The following is an 11,833-nucleotide window of genomic DNA, read 5'->3' as shown; positions in this document are numbered from 1 at the left end:
ACGACGAAACCACGCTCTGTTGAAAACGCACGGGCCGGAATACAAGAACACTGCAATACACTACGACAAAACCACGCTCCGTTGAAAACGCACGGGCCAGAATACAAAGCAGTAAAGAAATACTCCCTCAGTCCCATAATGCATATTGGATGTAATAACATCATAATATTATGGGATGGAGGGAGTAGCTGACAGGACAATTATAGTGAACTTGCTTCTAGTGACATCCAATATCATGTTAACAAGGCTAAATATCTAGCTCCATAGATAGCTAAACAACCTGCTATGAAATCCTAAACAAGCTTAGAGCCTAAAATCTAATGAACAAAGTACTGTCAACAACGGCCCATAAAATTTAACCTGAGGATATCTTGCCACTCCCCCAAAAGGCCCCACTAACCATCGGAATATTCTTCATCGTCACTAGGCTGTTCGAAAATTTCAAACTCCCCATCACTTGCTTCACCATTATTAAGGGCATCACCTGATTTATTCTGGCCATCTTCATTCAGTGGAAAGCTGCGCAAAACCTCCTCAAGGTATCCAGTGGAGAAGCCTTCTCCAAGTGTGTCTGATACATCTTATAGGAAAACACCAGCAACACAACTTCCAACACTCATATATTAAAAGAGAAAGGGAAAAAATCAATGCAATGCAAAAGGTTCTTTAACCATGTAAAAGCCGACTCAAGGATTGAGAAAGAAACTTTGGTTAGTAATCGCAACCTTAAGTACTGCTTCTTGTTACTCCAACCTCAAAATGTAAAATCTGGTAACTCATTTGAAATATTTGCAAGAAAGGGAAATCAACAAGTTTACGCTAAGCAACCAGAACTAGCCCAGTTTCCTTCTCCCCAGGTCATGAATTAAGTGCTGCAGAAAGTGAGTGAAACCGTAGCACAACTTGTTGTATTTGTACTCTTTGTTAACCAACATATTGTAATATTTTTACTGCTACCTTCCTTACAGGAAAAAAAATGAGTGTCAGGCACAGAGAGGAATGGGCACAAAGTTGCAACAGCCTGGTACTTTTTCCCCATGAGAAATCAAATTTCACAAAATGAATTGTATTAAGGATACAGGACTCATGTAAGGCGAAATCAGGAACATCCTCGGCCTACATAGATATAGTAAACAATTAGTTATTGTAGAGCATATTATAGGGCCAAAGGTGCAAGTAGTGACACATACCATGGCTGGAGAATCATAACCATCTGATTCCTCTTTATCTTCCTCTTCCTCGTCATCAGCATCTTCACTATCAGAGTTGTTAGTGTCCATCTGATCCTCAGATCCAACATGTTCAGCAGGCGCTTCTGGAGAATAAATAGGATTTAACAAGCAGTATGGATGTGCTTAAGTATCTCTCTAGGAAGAAGAACAAACATTTGTTCATCGAACACACGAGCTACCAATTGACCTGAACTTGTATCAAAGCCCATACAAACAGAAGTACAAACCTAGCATGCACGAAAATGGGATATAGAAACATGAACCTTGTTCATAAGCATTTATAAGCTAGACAGTGCACTTGGGTATTTTCTACAAATTCCTTAAAGATAGCATAGTACTAGAACAAGTTAGAATGTGGATAATATGTCCACTGCAAACAAAGAGAATATTGTACTCACAGGTCAAGTTTTCTATTATGTTCTAGTACTATAAACCTTTTTGGAATTTCTCGTGAGCTCATAAGTACTAAAACCTAGAATAGCTCCAAATGAATCTTGGTTCACAAAATTAGATTAATAGAGCCATCGAAGCAGTATATAATTAGCTCAATGAAAATTGTTTTGAACGATGCAGGTACGCAGCAAGTTCATACTGCTCAGTAAGAGGTCTACAAATCGCGAAACGCGAACCATACACTATGTCTGCAGGGTACCCAGCGGCCAGAGCCCATATGTATTAAACAAATATGCATCTGACTAGTAGATGAGACTAAACCTTCATCAACATCTTTTCTTTCCTTCAGTTGCTCGGATCTGCAAATAGCTTCCTGCTTTTTGGACCTTTCAAGAAGTTGATGGGAACTTCTCAAAAGGGTTTTGGCATCTTCATTAGGACATAATGAGAGGAACCTTATGCATAGTTGTAACCTCAAACTTTTAATCATTGGCTTAGAAAACCAACCTGTCGAATGCTACATAGGAATTAGTTAGTTTATGCATGCAAAGAAATGTTGTTACAAGCAATGAATCAAGATTATTACACAGATTATGATCACAGCAAATTTGGGAGAACTTGGTATGATTAAAAGTGGTCGATGAAGGTACGCAAGCAGAGCTGCTTGCAACAGAAAAACTACGTAGTCTGACACTTTCCCTCAACAAGACACTTACAATGATTGTACAGTGAGATTTCTGAAGGCCAGCAAAATGCCACAAAAGTTAATTCATGTCAGATACACGAGTAGATAAGTAACAGTTGATATGTTATGCCCATACAATGTTTATGTTCTTTCTATCCAAAAAAGCATCAAAACAAATATTTAGTTACTCACTGAGCAAGTTGATTGATGAGAAGGTTTTCTAATTTCGGCTTGAATGAAGTCATCCTTCAGTTCAAATAATTGCAGGAAGATGAAACTTTTCGATGGCATCCTTTCAAGCTTGCACATCTCTGACCACTTCTCAGATCTTACATGTCAAAAGAAAAGAAAAAATGTATAAGCAGTGGGGAGAAGAACAAGCAGCAAATGTAAAGGCCTTCTTATTCAAAGAGAGCAGCACTTAAACAAAGCCATTCATAACCCAAGTTTATTTATGAACAGACAATGACATCACCAGGCACCAGAATAATCTGGAGATATGAAGTGAGGAACTAAATATGTTACGGCAGATTTGCCCCCATAAATGTTCAACTGGATTGACACAAATAAAAGTGAAGAGCTAAGCATTTGTTCACCATATTGGGAAACTGTCAGGATTATTACATGGTTCATGTTGTGCTCATACTAGAGATGATGCCCGTGCGTTGCTGCGGAAACTGGATGCAATTATTTCAACGAGATCTGATAGTATGAAACATTAGTATTTATATTAACATTATGGAATTGAAACTAAAGTACATATAATTATTTTATTTAATTATTATATAGTTGTAGAATATTTATTGAATATGAGTAGCATGCATGGTGTATGCTAGCGTGGGTCTTTTCCCATGCATGGTGGCATGGTGACTTGGCATAGTTGTATGTTGAGAGAATTAGAGTTAGTGGGGATCAATTATTTAGGTATATAGGATTAGTTCTTCCCAGTGACCCAGTAGTTCAACAGAAAACCTTGAAAACACTCATAGTGGAACATGCATTACTACATCTACAGTTCAGAAGTATTTTGATAGAAACCCTTGGTGGAGAACTAGAATATGCCAAAGCCAATTTTATTTTCCTATCTGTAATGAAGCTTCAACACTTTATGCACATGTAGTGTTTGAGAATTGCACCTGGATGTATGACCTAAATTCTCATTACAGAAGTTTCACCATTTAATTACAATCGAGTCCTCTACAAAGTCCCACCCAATTGCAGTTAGATGGTGGAATCAATTATGGTCACTATCACTATGACAAAACTTTGCAGCGTGAAGTTTCACGCGCCATAACAAGTACCTAACTTAACTCCAGAACAGCTCCTACTATTACCATGTTCACCTTTTCCCACAATCAAGCTAAATTAATATATTTATCTATTTCAGTGAAGAAATACTACGTACTTCTGAGAAATCTACGTAACAGAAACATGTTTATTATTGCTCAAATCAGCAGGCTAGTGTTAAGAATTGGCACATACATTCACTGTTTTGGGTACTGAAAAATGGACACAAACGTTTTAGTTGAAGTGCTAACACATCAGTATCTTATATTCAACTAAAATCTTATACAGTGGGCACTGGCGTCCATTGGATTCACACGAGGTGTGGCAGGAATTTATGATGAGGTTTAAAAAAGGTATGACATTTACTAGGTGTATCCCATTTTGGACATGGGCACGGAGTAGAGTGTGCAACTTTTGATCACCAAGTTCTTTCACCAGTAATAGAAGGCTAGTAACTATATAGTATTACGAAGTATTTTTAACAACGAGACACTAATACAGGAAACAACGGGGAAGTTGAGAGACAGATCTTTTAAATAATGCAATGATATAACACTGGCTCGAAATGCAAGCAAAAAGAAATATATGACTCACCCATCGTGCCTTTTCGTTTGAAGATTCCTTAGCTCAGGAGGCATGCGAAAATCAATCCGCTGATATCTAGCACAAGAACATCATTTTTAAAAGATTCTAAAATAGCCAAGAAATAGAGTTCCAAGACAAGAATGAAATGCATAGGTAAAGAAAGATTTTGGTCGCAAGAAATGTAGCTAAGAGATTCTCTTTTTTTACAAGTTTGTTACTCCGAGTTATTTTAACATTTGACTGCAAAGCTAAAGCGTGATTTTTCATAAAGTTTCTTCTCCTCATACATGGAAGAAGTTACATTTTCAGGATAGGAACTCCTCAAAGAAGGTTTCTGAGAATATGATGGATGTTGTCTCTAGTTAGATGAACTATTCTTTTGGAAGTAGATTTGATCATCGATGTTACTTTTTTTTTCAAGGATACATCCAGACGGACACATCAGTAGCAGGGAAGAAAGGCCAAGATCTCCTGTTTGACCTTTTCTGGCTACATCGCCCTCAAAGCATGAAGGCCAAACGGACTTCTAATCCGACTACTCGCTTACATTCCACCTATCTACAGTGAACTCCATGGCTAGTGTAGAACGGAAAAGCCTAGCCAGCCACCAGCTTCACGCCTCCCCCCGTATCTCGCCCAGAACCACGTCTCTCGCGGGTGTCGGGTTGCTGAAGACGATGTCGTTTCAGTGCCTTCAAAGTGTCCAGAAGATGAGCAGGATCACAGTTCTCACGTCCCTTGAGAGTTGGCCCTCACCTTCCCAAGAAGATCACCAGTCAATAAGGTCGGTGTCCAGAACCGGCATCCAGCCCATCCTCATCGATGTTACTTGATTGGATTGTTTTTTCTACAATTTAACCTTGGTTGTACCGTTCTAATATGATTGCTAACAATGTTACTAACCTTGGAATAGAGAAGTTGTGGGGCCAGGACAACAGGTCAACAGGAGATAGAGATATGCTGATCTGAATTCCAAACCAACCCAGACCTATCCAACAATCCAACACCCAGACAACAGATGTAACCCTTATAAGTTTTAGAGGATGTATTTCAGTTACATACTTTTACTGAGAAGCAATCTAGTAATATATATTTTTCATTCTCATCTCACTTTCTCATTAAGTAGCCCATCACCGCATTATCCATATACTAAAAGAATTGCATTTGCACTCTCCCTTCTCTTAAATTTAGCAGTAGTCTAATGATTCAACTGTAAAGGAAAAAACCATTTGGCTAATGTAGTGTAGTTCAGAAAGATAAGACTTGTCAATGTTTGATAATGGAGTTCGCATTTCAAATAATATTTTTTAGGGTAGCTCATATTTCATAGGTTCTGCACAAGATATGATAACTTTATGGTCATTGATATTTGCAGCTGAACAAAGAAACATCAGAAGCATTCCTTACCATTTAAGTAATAGGCTCTACTCTCAAAAGAATATTTAATGAATGTCAAATAAGCAAATAGTTCAACAAAGCAGTGCTTACATTCGTGACTCGGGATCTTTACGAGGATCATATTCTTTTTTGATCCAGAATTTACCAAAGGGTCCAGTAGAGAAGTAGTATCCAGCTTTAAACAAAAGGCTGAGCAAGCACACAAAAAGAAACAAAATGAATGAAGAGACGATAGTTGGAAGACGTTAAGACATATCGAAAGGCCTAAATGATTCAGGAGTTAAAAAAACAACGATACCTTTTGAACTGGCTTGTTGACACATGCACACCATCATCAAGCAAACGTTCATAAAGTGACTGTCTTGGCCACACAGGACGCTCGTCAAATAATTTGCACACAGCCATCTGTGAATCCCACTCTGATGAATTCCTTGGTATGTGGTCTTCCCAGTTAACCTTCTTGGGGACAGGTAAATGGCAATTAAGGTAAACAAGGATATGCTTGAGGAAATGAGGAAGATAATTTCCTTCCTCGGAACACTATCTAAGATTTTGCAAAGACATCCTCTTACGAGGAAAATTCATGGATAGCCACGTCAGAATAACAGAGTATAGGTCATAATGGAACAGCAAGTTTTAAACATAAAGGGTCATTTATGGCAAACAAATTATACTACCATCACATGTCACCACTGCATTGTTCTATCTCCAAATACAAAAGGGTACATAAAATTATCAGAAAATATGGGTGGTGTCATTGTTATTGCTGGTGTTCTCTTTTACCACAGTACTGTACGAGAGGCAATTATGTGTAAAATAAATGCATTGACAGGGAGCACAATTATTTACATTGGAGAAGTATAAAGGAGTACTATTACTGGGTTGCTTGTCATTCCAACTTCCGAAATAACCAACACCCTCACCCCAGCATAGCACTTCGCTTCCATTTTTTTGGAAGAACCAATTGACTTCTCCCTTCTTCATTGATCCGGGAGAAAGGGAACCGACTACCAGTTGGGGAGCTAAACATCAAGGTTGTGGATTGATGAGGATACTGACACGCCGGAATAAAAAATGGATATAATTCAGAAAGATTAAAAAAAGGATTCCCATAAATTATGCAGAAATAATAATATAAATTCCTTAATTACACCATGGCAGTTGCTAATACGAGTTGAGATAAGAGTAAAATGTTAATGCAAGGCAGATAAACTGAATGATCCCTCAGAAGATTTTTGAAAACAAAAGAATTTTTTTTCCCAAGCATATAGAACTCTGCCCCTCAACACAAAGTCAAGACTCTAGTACGTCTCTTGATGGAACCTAAATAAACATACTAACCTCCTCGTGCAAAATGTTCTCTCTTTTCCTGTTTTTGGTCTCTTTCGTTCTTTTGCCTAACTCTAAATTATTTTTTAGCTCTTGATTTTCTCACTCTTTGTTAGCTTACTTCAATATTCCTTCATTTTGGTTCAAAACCATAAGCTCCAACTGTTTTAATATCATACACGCAAATGGCAATATATCTTATATGCCACTTAAAGTATGCAAGAAAGATGTTGGATCTGCCACCTATGCTTGTGTATTTTGCAGTGGCGCACATGAAACAGATGTCACCAGTGTTGTGATTCACTTCCAATGGTCACCGCTCAGAATACCCATATTCGATGATTACATAGTGCTGACCATGACTTGATTTGAGGACAGCAGCATTGCCCCTACCTAAGGCCGAGCTCACCTACAACCCGGCCATGTCACGTGCCTTACCTGCCCCTGCCCATGGGACCTGACCAGAGACCAAGCTCCACCATCAAATCCATTTTGGTCCTTTTCTATCCTCAAGTGTTGAAAGTGGCACTTAACACTAGTTACACATGCTTCTGATGGCAAATACAATACGTGAAGTCAGGTGACAGATCCAAACATTTTATAAACAAAGTAACATGTAAGATGTTGTCCTATATTTATTAAGAAAGTACACAAAGTTGATGGTATAACACTAAACAAAGGATATCTTGAATGTTGAAAGGAAGCGCAAGGGTTGGTTCAATATCCATCTGCGAGCAAAGAAAAACAGTCATCACCAATGCAGTCAATAAGCTATTTCACACCAACTAAAATGGACACATCTCCCAAGAGAAGGCATTGAACGAGGTAGCAGAAAAAATGTCCTAACCGCTATTCAAGTAAGCCTGGTAACCAAAGGTGCAATGAGAGCAATATAAAAAACTTGAGTGGAATGTCTACATATGGCAAAAAATGGTGCTATGAAGGCTGCTCCCATCTTCCTCTGAAAATTATGGGAGGGAAGCAGCCATCTCACAAAAACTGATCATACCTCACAAAACTATCAACATAAAGCAGCAAAGATATGATAGAGACTTAGAGAGCCATGGTGAGTATGAGAAGCTACAGGTGGTAAAGGTCACTAATTAGCCGCTTTCGAAGGGATAAATGTTACAGCACCAAATATAGCCGAAGTTATTGCAAAGTGTAACATATGTACATATTCAGCAAATAATGTAGTGCAATACAACAAAATATAGGGTAAATCAAGACAGGGAAGTAACATGTTCTAAATAACAGCCTTTGCGACGATGATAACAGCTACTATGAGTTAGTCACAGGTCTATCTTCACGCTATACAGAGATCCAAATTTAAAGGTTTAGCGGACCTTGATAGCAGTTTAGCAGGCTAGCTGTTTAGCGAGCCTATACACATAGCATGTAGAAGGATTACTTGCTCTTTTGAGGCATCCTCACTAAGATTCATGAGCGCTTCCTCAAGAAACTATTAAGGAAGCAGGTTTGACAGCACCACTTAAGACAGATGATGTAGAGTAAACCCTTAGCAATGCCCTCAGGTGAAACAGTACAAAAATTCAGAACTCAATGTTCAGTTGTGTGTGTTTTCTATGACTAGCTGTATTTCCATGCGTTGCTATGGATAAATAGAAATCATATTTCCCAGTTGTAACTCCTGTAGATATCCTATATTTAAGGAAGGTAGAAGGAGAGATGCTGAGAATACCACCGCTCACCAACTCCACCTTTTAAGTAAAGCCTGACTGCACATAAATAGTCATATCTATAACTGCTAAACCGCTTTCAGACTGAGCGGCATGTCTCTTACCGCTTACTGCTATTTAGAGTGTTGGTAAGCAATGTAGGGCCGAGTACAGTTTACCCAAAAGAGTAAACTGAGAAAAATGTCACAATTATATTTTAGTAGACATTCATGAGAACCTAGAATCACTGCAACAGATAAGCAACAGAAAAGGTCCATGCAAGGAGGATCAACCTCCCACCGATGCCGCACAACTCCCCTTTGCATGCTCTTGGATAGTGCATTGGTCGATGGTAGAAGCCTAAAAAATTACAGTAAATATTATTAAGCAATATTTTAATGATATATTATTTGTCAGATATATATATATATATATATAATGGTGAAATAAATTTTTTAAAGCTAGTGGAGCTAATCCCAGAAGCTACGCAGACAACTTAGCTCCACTTTTCCGAGGGTGAGAAGGTAAGAATAACATGTTTTTATCTAGATAAAAATAATATTTGGGAGCATTCTGATCAATTCTGAAATTATTGTCGGTGCCTTAGTGAAGATTCATGTGCCCACACAACTGGTGCTACAACGTTGACCATGTGAATGAGTGTGCTGATAAAAGGCATTTGTCGGCAAAAAGTCGTGCGGCACTTATAGGAAACCGAACCTACTGTCATTCCTTTACAGGTGACGAAGAAAAAACCCATGATGATTGCACAAAGCAAAAGAGACTCATCACTGGAGATGATTTGAGAAAAAAAAAGGACTTTCAACAATGAGTTGTTCAACTAGAAGATGAACAAGACAAATTTACAAAGCTTGTTTAGGTTAGCATTGACTTCAAATATTTCAAGCCACAGATATAGTCATGGTTATTTATATATATCCAGCAGATATTTGAGGTACCAGCAGCAAATCAGATGCTGATAAATACTCACACACACACACACACACACACACACACACACACACACACCACCCACCCAAATTCAACGTCATTGTAAACTGTGAGACTAGGAGCACTTACGCTATGTTTGTTGGATTATCCTTTATTGCGAAGAGTGGTGGTACCAACATCATGACATCTCCATCATCCATGTCTAGACCTCCTGCCTTATCTGCCATGCAGAAGAGGAAAGGAGTGATCAGAAATGGCAACATTAAGCCATTGCATCATCAAAGTAGAGAAAGTCCGAAGGTATTCTACCAGTGCCTAAATCATCTTTAACACTGGGACAATCTAACCGTTTTCTTTTTCTCACTTGAGCAGCATGAACTGGGACGACATGCTGAAAATCTGCCATGCCTGCATAAACTTGTGTATGAGCAAATTTGCTTGTAGAAAATCCTGCATTCAAACACAACACTGCCTCCAAATAAAGTCTTATATTTGTAACATCCATAGTCCAACATAGTGTATCATACTGGTAAACACCATATACCATATCATAATCTACTAGCTACTAGTTAGAGTTGCTCAAACTGGTCAAAAGAAGCGAGCCTTGGAACATGGCAGCCGTAATAAAGAGCAAGGCATTTCATCGAACAGGTTGTAGCTAAGCGCTCACCATCGAAATGGTAGGCGGTCCGGACGCGCGCCACCACCTCGGCACGCGGTGGCGCGGAGCCTCCCTTGGGCCTTGAGAGGCGGAGGAGCAGGCCGGTGGAGGCGCGGGGCTCGCCGAATGTCGGGTGGCAGTCGGGGTCCTCCGGGCGGAAGCGGAGCTCGAGGCGGGAACCAGGGTCAGAACTCCGGACCTGCGGGGGATCAGAGAACAAGCGGAAGCAGGTCACTCCGCTTGCGCTGCCTGATGGAAGCGAGACGGATGAGGGATTTAGGTGTACCTTGGCGATGGCGGGGAGGCCGCCGAGGGTATGGGTGGCGCGAGCGGGGGAGGAGGGGTATCCAGGGTAGTGCACGGCGAAGGCCTCTGTCCGCGGGAGTGTGCCGCTGACGGCGCCGTCCGTGATGGTGGACGGTGACTCGGGCGCCGCCGCCGCCGCCGTGGGGGTGGGGACGGAGGAGACCATCTTGGGGGCAAAGTTGGAGGTAGAGGGGGTGTTTGATAGGGCGGGGAGAGGGGCGGGCGATGGGGCTTGGCCGCCGGCGTCGCCTGCCGGGCTCGCGGACGGAGTGGGGGCGAAGGCAGGGGACCGGCGGAGAGGGTGGCGGCCGACGAAGGGGAGTGGCGCCGCGGTGGTCCGGTGGAGGACGAGGGTGTCCGGGGCCTCTTGGGCTGGCTTCTCTCGTCAAATCCACTTATTTGGCCCATTCAGGAGTGCCTCATTCGGCTGTGGGCCTGAGAAAGGTTGGCTGTCGTCTAAAAGCCTGGTGGGAAATGAGCCGGCCCAGGAAGCAGCGTGCCCGTCCGTTCCTTTCTTCGTGTTTCTTTCGTTCGGGAGTTTGGTTTTCTTTCGGGTTTTTTCTGTGTGTGTTTTTTGTTTCGGTTTTTTATTTTTCGTTGTTTTTCCTTTTCACTTTTTAGATTTGATTTTTTCGTACCCCTTCAAAGGATTTTGGTGGGATTTCTCCCCACGAGAGGCACGGTGATTTTGTTTGTGTGTTTATTCGTAGATTTCCTTTTTTGAAATGTTTTATCTTTTGAACCGTGCGCCCAAATCATAAACCGTTTTCATCGTTGCATTCCTCATGTCAACATTTTTTAAACTAGATTTCATGTTGATAAGTTTTGATAAACATTTTATGTAAATATGTGCTTACAAACTGTACTGACACGTGCTTCCGAGTAAACTGATTTGTGCTTTTCACGGAGTGTGTGCTTCACTTTTTTGGAGAAGCGCGGTTGGAGCTTACATGTGCTTCAAGTGGAAAGAAAATAAATGAGGACTAAAAAAACCAGAAGACTGGAAAAACCCAAAAAAAAACTAAAAAAAACAGGAGAAAGAAATCCAGAGACCACAAAATCAGAAGAAAAAAACATACGTAAACCAAAAAATCAGGAATCGGGAAAAAATGAAGAAAAAAAAGGGGAGTGAAGAAAATGGAATAAAAAAACAAAAAAACAAGAAACCGAGAAAATGTGGATGCACATCATGCTTCACTTTTTATGAAGCACAACTGTGCTTCACGTGGGGGCATATCCGTGCTTCATTTATTGGAGGCACAAAATCGCAAATACACTTCATGTGAAGCACGACCATGCTTTTCACGCAAGGGTAGTTCCTATAAAG

The 11,833-nt window shown here is 40.4% G+C and overlaps 1 protein-coding gene across 1 annotated transcript; it reads right to left on the bottom strand.

Annotated features, from left to right (window-relative positions):
• Positions 1 to 200: 200 nt before the first annotated feature.
• On the bottom strand, positions 201 to 10,863 carry LOC123182947 (general transcription factor 3C polypeptide 5). The gene is made up of 14 exons (XM_044595649.1): positions 10,487 to 10,863; positions 10,210 to 10,399; positions 9,849 to 9,947; positions 9,669 to 9,759; positions 8,882 to 8,948; positions 7,595 to 7,637; positions 5,879 to 6,050; positions 5,671 to 5,769; positions 4,192 to 4,257; positions 2,503 to 2,638; positions 1,947 to 2,142; positions 1,191 to 1,315; positions 1,080 to 1,116; positions 201 to 571 (listed from the first exon to the last, which is right to left on the bottom strand). Exons 1-14 carry the CDS (start codon positions 10,670 to 10,672, stop codon positions 396 to 398), a joined length of 1,683 nt encoding a protein of 560 aa, XP_044451584.1. The 5' UTR covers positions 10,673 to 10,863; the 3' UTR covers positions 201 to 395.
• Between the last annotated feature and the right edge of the window lie 970 nt (positions 10,864 to 11,833).

This window comes from Triticum aestivum, chromosome 1D (assembly GCF_018294505.1).
Source record: "Triticum aestivum cultivar Chinese Spring chromosome 1D, IWGSC CS RefSeq v2.1, whole genome shotgun sequence".
In the NCBI taxonomy this organism is placed as follows: Eukaryota; Viridiplantae; Streptophyta; class Magnoliopsida; order Poales; family Poaceae; genus Triticum; species Triticum aestivum.
Note: the sequence above shows the minus strand (reverse complement) of the source record. Positions and strands in the feature narration are given on the sequence as shown.

Excerpts from the sequence above, each read along its gene's own strand:
- LOC123182947 (XM_044595649.1), bottom strand. The coding sequence starts at position 10,672 with ATGGTCTCCTCCGTCCCCACCCCCACGGCGGCGGCGGCGGCGCCCGAG. Across the intron at positions 5,770-5,878 it reads TCAACAAGCCAGTTCAAAAG|CCTTTTGTTTAAAGCTGGAT; the intron begins GTATCGTTGTTT and ends GTGCTTGCTCAG. Across the intron at positions 1,117-1,190 it reads GTTATGATTCTCCAGCCATG|GCCGAGGATGTTCCTGATTT; the intron begins GTATGTGTCACT and ends ATATCTATGTAG.